The sequence below is a fragment of the Halichoerus grypus genome, chromosome 7 (assembly GCF_964656455.1).
Source record: "Halichoerus grypus chromosome 7, mHalGry1.hap1.1, whole genome shotgun sequence".
Lineage (NCBI taxonomy): Eukaryota > Metazoa > Chordata > Mammalia > Carnivora > Phocidae > Halichoerus > Halichoerus grypus.
Window position 1 is genome coordinate 149,992,221 of NC_135718.1, and position 18,695 is coordinate 150,010,915.

At 40.1% G+C, this 18,695-nt stretch overlaps 1 protein-coding gene across 1 annotated transcript in view; it reads right to left on the bottom strand.

The window, feature by feature from the left end:
• Positions 1–18,695, bottom strand: part of ATF6 (activating transcription factor 6) — a 209,362-nt gene that overhangs the window by 43,965 nt on the left and 146,702 nt on the right. Inside the window, exon 15 of the mRNA XM_036103526.2 lies at positions 15,195–15,279. Coding sequence (XP_035959419.1) covers positions 15,195–15,279 — 85 coding nt within the window. The remainder of the gene's footprint in view (positions 1–15,194; positions 15,280–18,695) is intronic.

Genomic DNA, 18,695 nt, shown 5'->3' on the forward strand with positions numbered 1-18,695 from the left:
ACAGCACGCGGGGGAGGTGACGGCATGTCACTTCCGCAATTAGGTGTAAAAGCCTGGCTTCCGTCTGGTGAGTTCTCTCACTTGCTCACTTTCTTGCCCTCATGGATCGGTTGCTCTGGGGGAAGTAACAGGAAGGGGCGCTCAGGTGAGGAGCTGAAGCCTGCTGCCAACAGTGCGTGAGCCTGGGAACGGATCCTTCGGCCCCAGTCAGATCCTCAGCTCCACCCACAGCCTGGCTACAACCTCACGAGAGACTTGGGGCCGGACCCACCCCGCTAAGCTCCCACATCCCTGAGCCCCAGAAACTGAAGTAATCGATGTTTGTTCAAACTGCTATTTCTCGACTAGATGATTATAACTTTGTCTTTGTAAAAAGTATCACCCCCTCTAATCCATCCTTGCCATCAGGGAAATACTTGAAACATGATTCTACTTGTGCCTCTCCTCTGCCCAAAATCTTTTAGTAGCTCCCTATTACTCACAGGGTAAAATCACAACTCCGCATCATGTCCTACAGGCCTTCGTGAACTGGCCTCTGCTGGCCTCTCTGGCTTCCTCTGCACCTCAAGGCACTTTTAATCCCCCAAGTAGGCTAACTAGTTTTCTTGTTCTGATATCCCTATTATACTGTTCCCTCTGCCCAGAATGTTCACACACTTGGCCAATCACATGAATCCTTCAGGATTCAGTTCAAAGATCACTCTGTGTGTGTGGATTCATTTAACTGATTACATTTTTCTCTTGGATACAAATGACAGTGCCTAGCTGGCAGAGAGGCTTTATACATTTAATTCAATCCAACACATCTTGTTGAGCACCTACTGTGTGTCAGGCACTTATATTTTTCTAAGGCACTAGGAATAACAAAAGATATTAAACAAACAGGGTCCCTACCCTTAAAGAGCCTACAGTTTAGCAGGTTAGACAATAAGCTACTGATTATAAATAATATGAATGTTACAAAAATAAGGGAGTTCAGAGTATTCTGGGCAGTGGAGGGGGGAGAGGGGCACCTAACCTTTTCTATGGACTTAGGAAAGCTTTCCCTGAACGTTTGAGTAAGGGATTTAAGAAAGACTTTATTAGGAAGATGTTAAATCAGGATAAAAACAGTCCAAAAATCAAAATCAGGAAGTAAAATGGAAGAGACATGGTTTGGTAATGATATATGTGAAAGGAACCATGGACAAGAATTGACAAAAGGCACACTGTAGGTTGGAACTGGAAAAAACACTTTGATGTCATCACTCAAAATACACTGCATAAAATTTGGAGATACTCCATTATGCTCCATACTCATAGCCCTCCATAAGAGGTGGAAAAACCAGAACCCATCCAGAAGAGAGTGACCACAGAATGGAGGCCACAAGAAGAACAGCTTCTGAAAACTGGAAGGCCGTGGTGTATGAAGGCTCAGGGGATATATACAGAGTACAAGCAGCTAGAGGTCTGTCATGTGGAAGAAAGATTATATTTATACATAATCCTGTGAGTTTATAGGTAGAATGAGGAAGAGACCAAAAAAGGAACAATTTACAAATTGCGAGAGCTATTTAAGGCAGGCAGCCTTCATCCGCGGAGGGGACTAGCTAAAGTGGTTGGCCAGGCACCTGGGCGGCTCAGTTGGTTAAACATCCGCCTTTGGCTCACGTCATGATCTCCAGGTCCTGGGATCAAGCCCGGCGTCGGGCTCCCTGCTCAGTAGGGAGTCTGCTTCTCTCTCTCTCCTTTGCCCCTTCCCACTGCTCGTTCTCTCTTTCTCTCAAATAAATAAATAAAATCTTAAAAAAAAAAATAAAGTGGTTGGCCACTGGGTGAAGTGTGGCAGAAGGAAACTCTGCCACTAGCAGGGAGTTAGCGTGGATAAGTGTACCAAAGCCTCTGAGCCCTGGTATTTTATGGCTGGACAACATGAGTATTAGTGAGTCTTTCTCTGTCCTAATCTATACTGTAGTCGTACCAAGTGGATCACATTTCCCACAAGGTTCTGTCCTGTAGAGAAGGTAGAACGAAAACAAAGACATGGGCTTTTGACATCCTCATAGAGGCTAATTGTATGGTCTTCCTAACAACCCCGCTCCTAGCAACAAACTATTTTACATTTCACATTTGTCTCATTATTAATCTAAATCTTATGTTTAAGGCATGCGATTGTTTCTGTAAAATCTGTAATAAATATGGAAGAGACTATGGATATTTGGTTAAGTTCAAAGGCATTTCTTGCCTGATGTACTCAAGATTCCCAAAGCAAAAGCTCTAACAATCTGTATCCATATTTTCAACTGCAACATTCTAGATTCAGAAAAATACAGATTTCTGAGGACTCTTTCACCTTTACTTGTGAAAACCCAAGAAGAGGAGCAGTCTCCAAGGTGAACAGAATTATAGCGTCCTTGACACGGACGTCCCTGAGATGACGCTGCCCTATCACCCGTTCTCAGCTGTGTCTTAAATAACAAAAAAATCACCAGCAAGTCCTGAAAGAACCATGTAGCACTCCACAGAAAGTTAGGATCCCTACTGTTTCCAGCTGGTATCATTGCAGAAGAGAAAACAGAGGAGCTGAGCCTGTGCTTGTTAAGTAGTTCTTCAGAGAAACAGAAACTCGAGATTACGTGAAATGGTTCAATCTTCTGACTCACTACAAGGTCCCTGATTTTCCAGTACAAAGATAAATCCATTCTGAGGAGCTTAATATGTGTAAAATAAAGAAATAATTCAGATTTTGAACAGTTAGTAGGAACCTCAAACCAACTCTGTTGGCTTAAACAGATTCTGATCTCTAGTTTTTATTAGTCGAAAGCTAAACCATCTGTTTGAGTAGAAACAGATTTTTGCCACAAGGGAGAAAGAGTGAAAGTGATCTCACTGAGAGCTGACGGGACCCGGAAGGTCTTTTAGGTGCAGCGGGCTCGGCAACTGGCTCCTCGGGGCGAGGAAGCACTAATATCCTGGAAGATGCAGTGCAACCTGATCCGAAGTAAACCTCTGGAGGCTCATGAAAGTTCCCACAGATTCAACAGTTTATTAGTAAATCAAATACTAAAAAAGACAAACTACTCCTGAAAAAAATGGACCTGTGCAACCGCCAATAAATCCTCAAAGCAGTATCACTCAACAAGTGCTAAGTCTTCAGGTACAGAAAGGCAGATCCACCATTAATCTCGTCTCTTCCATTTCAAAATCCGATCTTCAGACTTCCTCTGCAGAAGTGGGTTCAGAAGAGGCCATATGCCAAGCGGGGTAACCGAACAATCTGGGAGGAGCCAAGAATGGTTACCCTGACGACTTCGCCCAGAGGAAACGAGGGTGGCAAGAAACAGCTCTGGCAAGTACAGCTACTTTACCATCGTGCAATCAGCTTCTACTCCCTCCTTCAGTTACCAGGTGCAATAGATTTTCCGTTTGAAATTTCTCTGGACAGTTTTCCTTTCTCTCCATTCCATGCCTTTCACAACCTCACCCCATAATTGGTGCAATGCATCCTAGCTCATCTTCCCTAACTTTTGTTCACTGACAGACCTCAGCTGGATTAACGGTCTCTTAACAGAGCTTTCAGAGTGTAATTTTTATGCTGGAGAGCTTAAAGTCACTGCCTTAACTCGTTAATGACCTACATCATATAGCTGCATCCCATGCAGCAAACACTATTTCTCATCCTCTTCAACTCGAGTCCCCTCCTCACTGTCTCCTCCCAGACACTTTACTCAGTCCCAGCTCAGCGCATGACGGAATGCCACAGCAAGCAGCTGCTGCTGATCCGCCCACCCAGTACCCATTCCTTCCGTACTGAGCCAAGTCTGTATTTTTTTCAGATCACAGTGTGCCTAGTAAAAACACTATTTCTGAGCCTCCCTTGAAGCTAGGCATATGCATGGGACACAGTTTGTATGTCCCATGAGACATCATCAGCAAGTCTGCCAGAAATTTCTGGACAATGTTTGCCTTCCTGATAGATGCCAGGCCTTCGTCCTTTTTTCTGTCTGAAATACAGATATGAGGGCTTGAGCTGCAGCAGCCACTCTGAGAACATCTGAGAAAGGCCAAGAGAACTGCAACAACCTTAGTCCTAGCAGCTTATGTTGTTGAGCAAACACCAGCACCTAGATTGGTTCATTGCTGTGGACTCGTCAATATATAAGAAAAAATGGAACAGACCTATAATCACTAAGGAAACTGAAGCAGTCATCAAAAATCTCCCAACAAACAAAAGCCCAGGGCCAGATGGCTTCCAGGGCAATTCTACCAAACATTGAAGGAAGAATTAATACCTATTCTTCTGAAACTTCCAAAAAATAGAGATGGAAGGAAAACTTCCAAACTCATTTTATGAGGCCACCATTACCTTGATCCCAAAACCAGACAAAGACCCCATCAAAAAGGAGAATTACAAACCAATATCCTTGATGAACATGAATGCAAAAATTCTCACCAAAATACTAGCCAATAGGATCCAACTGTACATTAAAAGGATTATTCACCACGACCAAGTGGGATTTATCCCTGGGCTGCAAGGTTGGCTCAACATCTGCAAATCAATCAACGTGATACAATACATTAACAAAAGAAAGAACAAGAATCATATGATCCTCTCAATAGATGCAGAAAAAGCATTTGACAAAGTACAGCATCCTTTCTTGATCAAAACTCTTCAGAGTATAGGGATAGAGGGTACATACCTCAATATCATAAAAGCCATCTATGAAAAACCCACAGCGAATATCATTCTCAATGGGGAAAAACTGAGAGCTTTCCCCCTAAGGTCAGGAACGCGGCAGGGATGTCCACTATCACCACTGCTATTCAACATACTACTAAAGTCCTAGCCACAGCAATCAGACAACAAAAAGAAATAAAAGGCATCCAAATGGGCAAAGAAGAAGTCAAACTCTCACTCTTTGCAGATGATAAGATTCTTTATGTGGAAAACACAAAAGACTCCACTCCAAAACTGCTAGAACTCATACAGGAATTTAGTCAAGTGGCAGGATATAAAATCAATGCACAGAAATCAGTGGCATTCCTATACACCACCAACAAGACAGAAGAAGGAGAAATTAAGGAGTTGATCCCATTTACAATTGCACCCAAAACCGTAAGATACCTAGGAATAAATCTAACCAAAGAGGCAAAGGATCTGTACTCAAAAAACTATAAAATACTCATGAAAGAAATTGAGGAAGACACAAAGAAATGGAAAAACGTTCCATGCTCATGGATTGGAAGAACAAATATTGTGAAGATGTCAATGCTACCTAGAGCAATCTACACATTCAATGCAATCCCCATCAAAATACCATCCACTTTTTTCAAAGAAATGGAACAAATAATTCTAAAATTTGTATGGAACCAGAAAAGACCCTGAATAGCCAGAGGAATGTTGAAAAAGAAAAGCAAAGCTGGCGGCATCACAATTCCGGACTTCCAGCTCTACTACAAAGCTGTCATCATCAAGACAGTATGGTACTGGCACAAAAACAGACACATAGATCAATGCAACAGAAGAGAGAGCCCAGAAATGGACCCTCAACTCTCTGGTCAACTAATCTTCAGCAAAGCAGGAAAGAATGTCCAATGGAAAAAAGACAGTCTCTTCAACAAATGGTGTTGGGAAAATTGGACAGCCACATGCAGAAGAATGAAACTGGACCATTTCCTTACACCACACACAAAAACAGACTCAAAATGGATGAAAGACCTAAATGTGAGACAGGAGTCCATCAAAATCCTAAAGGAGAACACAGGCAGCAACCTCTTCGACCTCAGCCACAGCAACTTCTTCCTAGAAACATCACCAAAGGCAAGGGAAGCAAGGGCAAAAATGAACTATTAGGACTTCATCAAGATAAAAAGCTTTTGCACAGCAAAAGAAACAGTAAACAAACCAAAAGACAACCGACAGAATGGGAGAAGATATCTGCAAATGACATATCAGATAAAGGGCTAGTATCCAAAATCTATAAAGAACTTCTTAAACTCAACACCCAAAGAACAAATGATCCAATCAAGAAATGGGCAGAAGACATGAACAGACATTTTTCCAAAGACATCCAAATGGCCAACAGACACATGAAAAAGTGCTCAACATTGCTCGGCATCAGGGAAATCCAAATCAAAACCTCAATGAGATACCACCTCACACCACTCAGAATGACTAAAATTAACAAGTCAGGAAACGACAGATGTTGGTGGGGATGTTGAGAAAGGGGAACCCTCCTACACTGTTGGTGGGAATGCAAGCTGGTGCAGCCACTCTGGAAAACAGTATGGAGGTTCCTCAGAAAGTTGAAAATAGAACTACCATAAGATCCAGCAATTGCACTACTGGGTATTTACCCCAAAGATACAAATGTAGGGATCCAAAGGGGTACGTTCACCCCGATGTTTATAGCAGCAATGTCCACAATAGCCAAACTGTGGAAAGAGCCAAGATGTCCATCGACGGATGAATGGATAAAGAAGATGTGGTATATATATACAATGGAATATTATGCAGCCATCAAAAGGAATGAGATCTTGCCATTTGCAATGACGTGGATGGAACTGGAGGGTGTTATTGCTGAGCGAAATAAGTCAATCAGAGAAAGACATGTATCATATGACCTCACTGATATGAGGAATTCTTAATCTCAGGAAACAAACGGAGGATTGCTGGAGTGGGGGGTGGGGTGGGAGGGATGGGGTGGCTGGGTGATAGACATTGGGGAGGGTATGTGCTATGGTGAGCGCTGTGAATTGTGCAAGACTGTTGAATCACAGATCTGTACCTCTGAAACAAATAATACAATATATGTTAAAAAAAAAAAAAAAGATAGCAGGAGGGGAAGAATGAAGGGGGGCAAATCAGAGGGGGAGATGAACCATGAGAGACGATGGACTCTGAAAACAAACTGAGGGTTCTAGCGGGGAGGGGGTTGGGAGGATGGGTTAGCCTGGTGATGGGTATTAAAGAGGGCACGTTCTGCATGGAGCACTGGGTGTTATACACAAACAATGAATCATGGAACACTACATCAAAAACTAATGATGTGATGTATGGTGATTAACATAACAAAAAAATTTTTTTAAATAAAAAAATATATATAAGAAAAAATGAATCCAATTTATTTAAGACAATGTTTAGTTAAGGTTTTTTTGTTACTTGTAGCTAAATGCAATCCTTACATTAAAAAATATCCTCCTCCTTATCCTCCTCTAAGTTTCCTTTATAGTCCAGTTCAAGTTTTACCTCCCAAGGTACCAAGATCCTAGTATCTATCATAGTCTTCAAATTTTTGATCCGATGTCAGAGGCATTATGATTTATAACTACCCAGTACTTAATTGATTTCTCTTAAAAAATTAATCAGCATGTTGTTTCCGGTTTAGAACTGATCTAAATCATCACTGTTGGTCTAGGCCCGGCTGGTGATTTAACATCACTAGAGAAGGTAAGCTAAAAAGGGATCTAAGGAATTGAGCCAAATTTTACCCACATTGTAAAGATAATGTCATATTCTGCCTCCCACAGGTGACTGTCTTCTCACAAGGAAACTGCCAGTTCAACACAGGGGATCAACACGAAGACCCAGGTCTTCATGAAGATACTATTTATCACAGCTAGTATGGTCAATGTTAACACTCCCCATTATACCTGCCAGCCAGACATAATTCATAGATCTGTGGATATATACTGAAAGAAAAAAATCTTTCTTTTTTGTGACTAGTGTCATTTTTCTCCTTTTGTCAGTAGAAATTCTCAGTGTGGAAATTGTACTACTGCTTTCGTAGTGAGTCAAAAGTGAAATATTTAATTATATGTTTTTAAAATATTTAAAACATGGTTGGAAGAGAAGACTCAACTCACTCAACTGTCTAGACCCAATTACAGAACACTGAAATGGAAGAAATACAAGGTTGTAAATATATTTTAAGAAAGTAGATAACCTGCAGGCCTTTAAGAAAAAGAGAATTTATAAGATTAGGCACAATTCTCTTACAGACAACCAGCCTGCTTGTGCAGAACATGTCTAAAACAGGACAGTTTCCAAATACATTTTCTTTGGGATCACAGTTTTATGAAACTAGTGATCATCAAAAGCAGTTGTATCAACATTCTCTTATTATTAAAACCAACACATTTGGTGAGTTGGTTTGCTTCCTGCCCTTCTATTACAACCTCTTCAACTAAAAAGATGTTTCATTGCTAGTAAGTTCTTCTAGATTTTTACATGGAAATTACCTTGAGATTAAATATAAATACAGTGTCGCCTTCTAGTCATTTGTTCATCTACTTGAACCCTTACCAAGGACAGGGTAGAATTAGAATAGTTCTTTCTTTACTACTCAGGTACCACACTAACTTAGGTACATGACACACAGAGAAAAGGGGAACAGTAGAACCAAATCAAAGTGTTGGTCAGATTGCGCATCTGCTAGTGGCTGTGTTCATTCTCTGGGAAAGACATCTACAAAGTAGCTACCATTAAAAATAAATCTCTTCTATGGTCTACTTTGTTGAATTACTTATGAAGAAAGAAAGGAAATGAGCAGTTTTACCACAACATAAGTGGAAATAATTAAAAGCAGGAAATGTTGACTTATAGTACAAGGAAAACTTCCAGAATCCTTTTTTTATAAATAGCAATAGCCTCTAATTTATCATCCACTGCTCTGCCAACCATCTGCAATCATTTTTTAAAAGTTTTTTTTAAAGCATACCTAGCATTTCATTTTATTTCAATAATCTTCAGTGTGAAGACTTCTTCAAAGACAGACTTTCTTACAGCTTCACTAACCTGTTTTCAACTGTCACATGAGACAAAGGATATCAAGTATCAAAGAGAATGCAAAATGAAATAAATTACAAAAATTAAATTGGCATAGAAAAGATAGAATGATGTAACTAGCATTTCCTAAATGGCATTAATTTCACACCCAAATCCTGTTCTCTTTAGCTTTTTTTTTTTTTAAGATTTTATTTATTTTTGAGAGAGAGAGAGAGAGAGTGTACAACCAGGGGAAGCAGCAGGCAGAGGGAGAGGGAGAAGCAGGCTCCCCCCTCAGCAGGGAGCCCCATGCGGGGCTCGATCCCAGGATCCTGGGATCATGACCTGAGCCGAAGGCAGACGCTTAACCATCTGAGCCACCCAGGCACCCCTTTAGCTATTTCTTGTATAGACTTTTTTCCATAGCTCAAAACCACAAAGTAGAGTCATTATGCGTTATAATTTAAGATCAGATATTGACTTGGGAATCTAATTTACTTTGCCAAAATTGGAAAATCAAATTCCTCTTCCCAAATATCCCTATCCAGGGAACTACAGAAACCAACTGCTCAATAAAAATTTGACTTTGTCTCCCACCACCCTCTCCAAAATCCTACAGGCACCACTAAAGTCAGAGAAAGGGATCAAACTCACAACTCATGTTCCTTTCCAAGGTACATGTAACTTTTGAACTCAGAAATGGCAGAAAATATATTTTATTCAACTTTCTTAAATTCTTACCCTGCTCAGGATGAAAAACTTCTATGTTAGAGATATCCTCACAACATCTCTGCCCTTGCAAGAAACAGGTGCCCAAATGTTGGAAGGGATAGAGTACTGCCTGTCAAATTCATGTACCCAATAAGCCAAAGAAATCCATCTCTGGAACTTGGGAGAGTTCTATACTTCAATTTTTTTGCATGTGCTTTCTTTTGTAGAACAATTGTTGAAAAGGAGGTTAATAGTTTCAATTCACTCTTTACAATGAATTCCAAATCTCAACCAATATGGTAGAGAGGTAACTAGTAAACAAATTAATTTATATTTGGAAAGATTAGACTAAACTGTACTTGCCAACGGTTTTTAATCATATGAAGAATTAAAATAGTAAAATCTTTCAAGTGACCACAAAGTACTGACCAAATAACATTTACCTCACTTATTCAGCCATTCAACAAACCTGAGTCCATCAAATTCAAAACACAGGAATTGCATTGTATTATGCCGCTCTCAAACGAATGTGCACAGCCTTACACCATAAGGAACAGAGTGGTATAAAAATCTATCTTAAATTCTGGAATCCCAAATATTTTTGACACTCACACATCTGTCTTTAATACTGAAATAACAATATAATAATTAATCAGAACATACTTTATATACTTCCTGAAATCCTGGCTGTGTTACGCAGTGGATGTATAAAGCAGTACCAATTACTCTGCTGGGCTTTAACGTCTACCAGAGTGCCGCATCCTGCGATTTTCCTACACTAGACACTTCTCTAGGTGCTGGGTTGTAAGCGGCAAACATAACATAGGAAACCAGTTTCCTGTCCTCACAGAGGAGGAGAAGCTGGCTAAGCTGAGCAAGAAGGACACAAAGGTGGAACATGAGACAAGCCACGGTATCAGGAAAGCCTACAAGACGAAGTGTTTCAAAAGAAGGGTATGTCAAAAATATACTTCAGGGGAATGGCTGCAAAGGGGTACGAGGAGACTTTCTGAAGTAATGAAAACATCTGTATCATGACTGAATGGTAGGTTCACAACTGTATACATCTGTCAAAACTCATTAAACGGTACACATAAAATTGTTGATTTTTACTGTGTATTATGTTATACCTCAGTGACTCTGGTTTCTAAGAAGTGTGTATGTCAGGAAAGACAATTTTTCAGAAGGCAAGAGTTCTAAGATGAAAGGATACTAAAGAGGTGTGCCAACTGGGTGTAACGTATGGTCTTTGACTCGATTCTGTATCCCTCCCCACAAAAAGCTATAAAGAGCATTTTAGGGGCAAATTGGAAATGTGAATATGGACTATATATTAAACTGTAAAAGTATCAATGCTAAGCTTTTTTTTTTTTTAAGTGTGGTCATTTTCTTGTGCTTATGTAGGAGAATACCCCTTTTGTAGCAGATGCATATTCAGGTACTTGGGGGTAAAATAAGAATGTCTGCAATCTAGTCTCACAAGGCTCAGAAGAAAGAACATATGAGTGTGGAGGAGAGACCAGGAGATAAGCAGATGAAGGCAGCGAGTACAAGGCACTCTTTTCAAGAGTGTTTCCCTGAAGGACAGCGGAGAAATAGGACGTGGCATTAACAGTCTCCCCACACCAAAGGTAGTATGAAGACGTTTTGTATGTTGAACCGGTAGAGAAGAGGCTGATGGCGCAGGAAAGAAAGGGTATCAGTGTAGAAGCAAAGTCTCTGAAACCGTGAGAGGGGCTGGGACACAGGGTCCAAAAGGAAGGAATCACCTTAGGTGACGTGGATGATGATGGTGACAAAGGGGCACGAGTGTCCATGCTGAAAATGGCCAGGCACTACTTAAAGCATTTACTCATTTAATTCTCACATCAACTCTAAAATAAAGGTATTACTAATATCTCCTTTTACAGATGAGGAAGCTGAGGTACAGAAAAACTAAGTAACTTGCCCAGTGACACGTATCTAATAAATAGCAAATTGAGCTTTTAGAACCCAACGGAAGAGACTTTTCTCCCAGCACAACAGGGCGGGCAGGGTCTGTGTGCGGCAGAAGCAGCTGCGCTTCCGGCAGCGGAAGATGACGTAGCTCTGACATGAGTACATCTGTTTTCTCAGCGTGGCATTTGGTGAGTTCATCAGCTGAGGGGGTGGGCGGAGGGGATGTTGGGGATTTGAGAAGAGAGGTGAGAAATTCTTGCTTCAGACAGAAGGCAAGTGAAATTACTAGCAATGACTGGCAGTACTGAATGCCCCTCTGGAATTAGTAGTCATAAATTTGCAGTCAATCTACTTGTCCTGACTAGATGGTATTTTCTGGCAATTTTCAGCTGCTTGAGAGCAGGCATAAAGAGGACAGCTGGGTTTAACTAGGGAGGGATTTTTACAGACAAGTGAGACCCAAGAAAAAAAGAAGCCAGGGAGTAACTAAGGGGGGATGCAAGAGAGTGGTGAAAGTATTGGGGGGGGTGGAATCTCGGCTAGATAAGGAGGAATATATGACCATTATGAATGTGATCCATACGGAAAAAGTGGTGGGGTCAGAGGCCTGGAGATTGTGAGGTCAGAGGGTAGTTGGGAGTGCAGGTTTACAGTAAGAGATAAGTAGGAGTGGGATGCTTGGAGAGGGTATTTCAAGAGCAGTGCCATTATTGATGATGAGGAGATCCAGAGTATGACCATGTGGATGGGAGGCTGAGGGGTACAGAATAAAAGACAACAGGATTGGGGCGCCTGGATGGCTCAGCTGGTTGAGTGTCCAACTCTTTATTTTGGCTCAGTTCATGACCTTAGGGTCCTGAGATCGAGCCCCGAGTCTGGCTCCCCACTCAGCAGGGAGTCTGTTTCTCCCTCTGCCCTTCCCCCTGCTTGTGCATGTGCCCTCTCTCTCAAATAAATAATCTTTAAAAAAAAGGAAAAAAAGACAATGGGATCAAAAGAGGCCAGGATGCTGGATGAATCCTCTGTGAATGCTGAAGTTACACAGAGAGATAGAAAAAGCAGTGGTGGAGAGTCATCAGTGAAGGTGGGACAGAAGACAGTGACAAACCAGAGTAAGGGGAGTAAAGCCCGACATTATATACTTTAAGATGTTGAGGGGGGCTGAAGGGGAAAGATGGCGAGATCATTTGGAAGTTGCAGTGGGGAGCAAGGATATACCCACCCCACCTGTAGGCTCAGAGGCATAAAAGGTGAGGAGGCAAAATCAGATTCTAACCCTCAGAGCAAGAAGGTGGAGGGACCGTTCAGAGAGAGACTGAGGATACAGCACAACACCTGGCACGTGGTAGAGATTCAGCCAGTATTTCTTGCATTTGAATCTTAACTTTTCGAATAGTTTACTATACCCTAAAAAGGAAAAAACTAAATTTATTTATAAAGAAATCAAAACCAGATTAAAAAGGAAATGATCTTCTAATGATTGTATTTTTCAAATCCATGAAAGGCTCATTTTCAAAAATTAGTCCCCTGGCCAAGATCAACAGAGTCAAACAGCATCATATTGTTTTTGGCTTAGTAAATATGGAAAACTCACTGTCATAAAATAAAACCAGGCATTCTCTTGCATAAGAATTCAATATCAGAACAAAATTAAGTGAATTCTGTCTTGTTGAAGCTTAGATAATAGCCTTTCTGAGCATAAGCTGACCAGAACTTAAATCTATTATGGTTCAAGCAGAGAAACCCAGGTCCCTATGAAATAAGAATGATGTTTCCTAAACATATTCTTTGGAGTGTAATACAGTACACTTTGGAATATACTGTCCTTCCTGAAGTAGTAGTAGGACCGCTCCATGAAAGCTTTGGAGGTATGCCCTTACTGAAGAAAGATAAGTTCTTCTCAATATTACAGTTTTTGCTTTTCTTAAATTTGTTCTAAATGTCTTTGTAAGACTAAGAAAATGTCATAATTCTTTTACGCTTTAGCAAAACAAATGTTTTATTTTCTATCTATAAAGCTGCCTCGGGGCGCCTGGGTGGCTCAGTCGGTTGAGTGTCTGATTCTTTATTTTGGCTCAGGTCATGATCTCAGGGTCATGAGATTGAGCCCTACATAGGGCTCTGTGCTCAGTGGGGAGGTCTGCTTGAGAATCTCTCTCTCTCTCTTTCTCTCCCTCTGCCCCTCCCCCTGCACATGTATGCACACACACACACTCTCTCTAAAATAAATAATCTTAAAAAAATAAAATAAAACAAGCTGCCTCCTAAGCATTTCTTTTTTTCTTTTTTTAAGAGAGGGAGGGTGGGGAGGGGCAGAGGGAGATGGAGAGAGAGAATCTTAAGCAGGCTCCACACTAGGCGGGGCTCAATCTTACAACCCTGAGATCATGACCTCCTAAGCATTTCTTTTTTTTTTTCCCTTAAGATTTTATTTATTTATTTAATTTTAGAGACAGAACTTGAACAGGAGGGGGGCAAAGGGAGAGAATCTCAAGCAGACTCTGCACTGAGCATGGAGGCCAATGTGGAGCTCGACCCCATGATCTCAGGAGATCATGACCTGAGCCGAAACCAAGAGGCAGCCGCTCAACTGACTGAGCCACACACGTGCCCCTAGGACCTCTAAGCATTTCTAATAAGCAGTCCGCACACAGCTCAATGAAATTCTATAGTCCTCTATGGTCTTAAAATGTACAATGAATATCTAATACTTTTTCTCTTAAGACTAAATTTTACTGGGATTTATCTAGAATCCCAGGTTTTTGTTTTTGTTTTTAACAATTATATTTGGTTGTTTAACTATGATCATCAATCAGAACGTGGACTGGTTCAACTGCAGGTTAGTCCAAAAGGCTCTTCACCTTTTGGCTTATTCGTAAACTATGAGGTTCTTACTACTAGATAAAAAGTGTACTAGTAGTTTCATTATACCAGATAAATGAATTCGGGAAGGACAGCCAATCCTCCTAGTGTCATTAGAGCCTAATATGATGTGTCAGAGAAAGCAATCAGTCAACAATACACACTGTGCTCATTTACAACACACAGCTGCACTGGGGGTAAGAGATTCTCTTTTCCATGAAGAACCCAGCTGGAAGTAATCTCTCCTTTACTAAATTTCTTTAGTACTTTGTATATTCCTTATGGGACCTTCTCTTTGGAGTACAGTGATTTCTGGGCTTATTTTTCTTTCTAGATTATAAGCAAGATGCCTTAATATCTTTAGATGGTCTCAAGGTATTACAGCATTATTTGTAATTTATGTAATACTCAGCACTAGTAGGAGAACAAAATGGAATAGTGACACTATCAATACCAAATTCATCAGTATTATGGACTAAATAGCTTGTGATGTTTGGTCTGGGAATCATGTCACCATTTACATAATACAGGTAACTGCTTTGAGTTCCCAAAACCCAACTTACAAATTCACTCTCAGAACCCAGCAGGGAATTCTTACACTGTATGTATAACCAGAAAGGCTACAGTAAGTCTGTGGAGCAGTCAAGATGCTAACCTTTCCGATTTTGTAAATAAGAGAATGAATTTTTTCTCTTAAAAATACAGTAATTTTAAAAGTAACTTTAAATTAAATCTTTTAATTTTTTAAAGTTATTTTTAAAGAGAGTATAGGAATTTAAAAATAATCTTTTGTGAAAAAAGTGGAAAAATGTTTCAAAATTAATGCATGGATATATATCTGACCAACCAAACATTTTAAATGGCTTTTGGTTAATCCAGAGAATACTGATTAAACAAAGCAAACTTACGTTGTTCATAAACCCAAATTTCAACTTACCATTTATGTTTATTGCTGGTAATACTATTGACATCTTTGGTCTTGAGGTCTTGTTGTGGGTCGTGGCCGGTAGCAGCAGGTGATCCTAAGAATAACAAACAACAACCTGTTATAACAACTGGCTTAGTCTTATAATAGGCCCAAGTCAGAGTTTCTAAGATGCCAACATTTCATTGGGATCATAAACAAAAATGACATTTTTTATTTTAACTTGGCTTAGAGGTAATTAACTACAAATCATCTTACGATTTACTGAGTGTCTATTATTACCAGGTGCTACGTAGTATTCTTGGAATACTCCTTGGTTCTGATAACATACATGTTGCGGTGTACTTTAAAGGGTACTGGCCAAGGAGTCCGAACAGAAGGATTGTAATTCTAGATCTGCCCCTAACAGCTGTATGATCTGGGTCTGTTTCCAACCCTGTAAAATGAGGAGGCTAGACTAGATAACATCACAAGATACTGAAATTATCTATCCAATACAGTCATTTTCCCTTTTTTTTTTTTTTTTTAAAGAGGAGGAACATTTCTGCCCTCCTCCCAATTCTGATCCCAAATTACTGGTATATAAAATAGACATTCTGTTTGCAGTTTGCAGTCAGGCCAGAGCCTGGATCTTTGTCTGCTTAGCCGCCTCTTCTCCCTTTGAAGCAACCACAGCATTAGATTTTTTTTGGTAAGCAATAAGTATATACTAAAGAAGATGTATAGTTCTTGCCCTTAAAAAGCATATACTTCAATGGAAGAATTAAAAAATTATAAATGCACGTCTAGCATAATTATAAAGTTCCAAACGTAATAATGCCAACATTTGATAATCTATCAATGACCCGTGGCATCTGAGGTTTCTGGTTTCCAACCACACAAATACTAAAAGTAAGATGAGCCAAGAGGAGTCTGGCTTCAAAAAAAGGGGAGTACGTGTGTTTTGGAAAAGGTATGTATGACTGTAGGTATTCCAAAGCGGATTATAAACGACTTATGACTTTGTTATGAACTACTGTTTAAACATCAATAACTCCTTTTTCCTAGCAAAAACAGAGGAATTGTCACAGCAAAAAGAAAAAAGAAAGAAAGAAAGAAAACAACCTACATTAGTGTTTCCACTTAAGGGAGCACGGTTAAATTGAGATAGAACTGAACCTGATATTAACCCCCCTCGCTTCATCACTCATTCAGCAAACTTGCTATAGGGAAGGACTCATTACAAGTAGGATTTAACACAGCTGAAGGTAATAAAAATTCAATGCAACTCAGTTCAAAGGTCAATGTGATTATGAAATGCAATTACCAGCAAAGTGAAGAAAAAATCTAGAATGCAATAAACAAATTGAAATGAATATACATCAACAGAACTGTATAGAAAACATTTCCAGTAACTGCTTGTCCTTTGTTTAACTCAAGGCAGCATTTCTGTGAGAACAGATTTTTTTATTTTTAAAGTTGGGGGAAAGATGAGTGAAGTTGTTCTGTTAGAATTCCAGCACTGCAGCACGGGAGATTTTTTTTTTAAGTGCATTGTTAGACACAAAGATCACACATTTCTCAGTAAGATAACATAATATAGCCAAGAAAAAACAAAATTTGCTGATCTTCATGCCATGAAAATTATAAATAGCTTAATTCCTATAATTAAAATACTGCTTCAGGGTCCCCAAAATTGAATGAGAAAACAAACCAACAAACTTGCAAGCCCCAAATTAAAGCTACTGTAAAAATAAACACACTTAGATTCCATTGGTCATGGGTTAAGGTCAGCCTCAGACTTAAATCCGAGTTTCCTGCTAAGATCTAGATGCCATACTAAACATTGTTTTCAAGCATGATTTTCTGAACATAATGTCTTCTATTTTCTTTCTTCATTAATTTCAAACAGTTACTTTTGCAGGAGAAAGCCAAAAAACACATTATTATTTATGAAAACGAAGAATCACATCTTGAATGCATAAAAATTATTACAGTTAACCAGCCTTACCTCTAATTATTAAAGTTTGCAAACTGTGAAGGGTGGGGGGCAGAGAGGAGACCTAGAATTTAAGGTGCTTGTTTGGGGTGCCTGGGTGGCTCGGTAGGTTGTGTCTGCCTTCGGCTCAGGTCACGATCCCGGTATTGAGTCCCGAATCGGGCTTCCCGCTCAGTTGTGGAGTCTGCTTCTCCCTCTACCCCTCCCCCGCTGCTCGTGCTTGCTCACTCTCACATAAATAAATAAATAAATCTTTAAAGTGCTTGTTTAGGGGTGCCTGGGTGGCTCAGTCATTAAGCGTCTGCCTTCGGCTCAGGTCATGATCTCAGGATCCTGGGATCGAGCCCCGCATCGGGCTCCCTGCTCCGCCGGAAGCCTGCTTCTCCCTCACCCACTCCCCCTGCTGATGTTCCCTCTCTCGCTGTGTCTCTCTCTGTCAAATAAATAAATAAAATCTTTAAAGTGCTTGTTTACCACAGAACTGCAGGGAATCAAAGCCGGTATACTAAAAATTCTAATAGTGCTTATCTTATATTAAAAAAATAATTTATTCACACAAACATCTGGGAGAGTATAGTTGATTCATTTAACATTTACTTCAAATTAAATGCTCCTTGCTGTAACAGTGAATTCTGAATCACTTTTTTCTCCCCAACTGTGTTCATCTCACTCCTTTTTAGCATATCATTAAATTCTATTAGTGATGTTTTCAGAAACAAAGGAGCTTTATTTTGGCACTGTTGCTGAAATCTATGTCACCAATTTTAGGATATCTCCAAATGCACTCCTGAAAAACCTCTATAGGACTGAAATACCATGGGATATCTTCAGGGAGGAAACTTTGTGGACAGACACTATCATCAACACATTGTTATTTTTATTCCCAGAAGAAGTCAGAGAAACACTGGTGGGAAAACACCAAAACATTTCACTGTGAGAATAAAAGTTTTCCCCAGTGTTACGCAATATCGTGCATGAGAAAATCTGCCATTTTCATGCAATTCTCCTAATTCTTTTCCAAGCACTTTGTTAGAAGAAAACCAAAATATTAGTGCATAATGCAGCATCCAAAATTATGTCTCTTCTCTTTTTAAGAGGGCTAAAGCATTGGAGACTAACCTGTCAAAAGAACAGGACCACATTTTGCTCAGCTGAAGGTTGAAATGGTAATTCACACTAAAATTAAGGTCCTACTAGGTGTTGTCTAATGTTAATTCTATATATCCGTGTAGAGTGGAAACTGACCTCCAACTTAAACTAACTGCTGAGTTTAAATGACCCTTCCCACTCCCCTCTCAAACTTACTGATACCCACAGCACAAGTGAACATTCATGACTAGTTTTGGGTTTTTTTTCCCCCAAAAGTACTTTTGCTAATTGTATTTGTTAGGGTAATTGGGGGCACCTGGGTGGCGCAGTCAGCTAAGCATCCAACCCTTGGTTTCGGCTCAGGTAGTGATCTCAGGCTCGTGAGACTGAGCCCCACGATGGGCTCCAAGCTCAGTGCAGAGTCCGCTTGAGATTCTCTCTCCCTC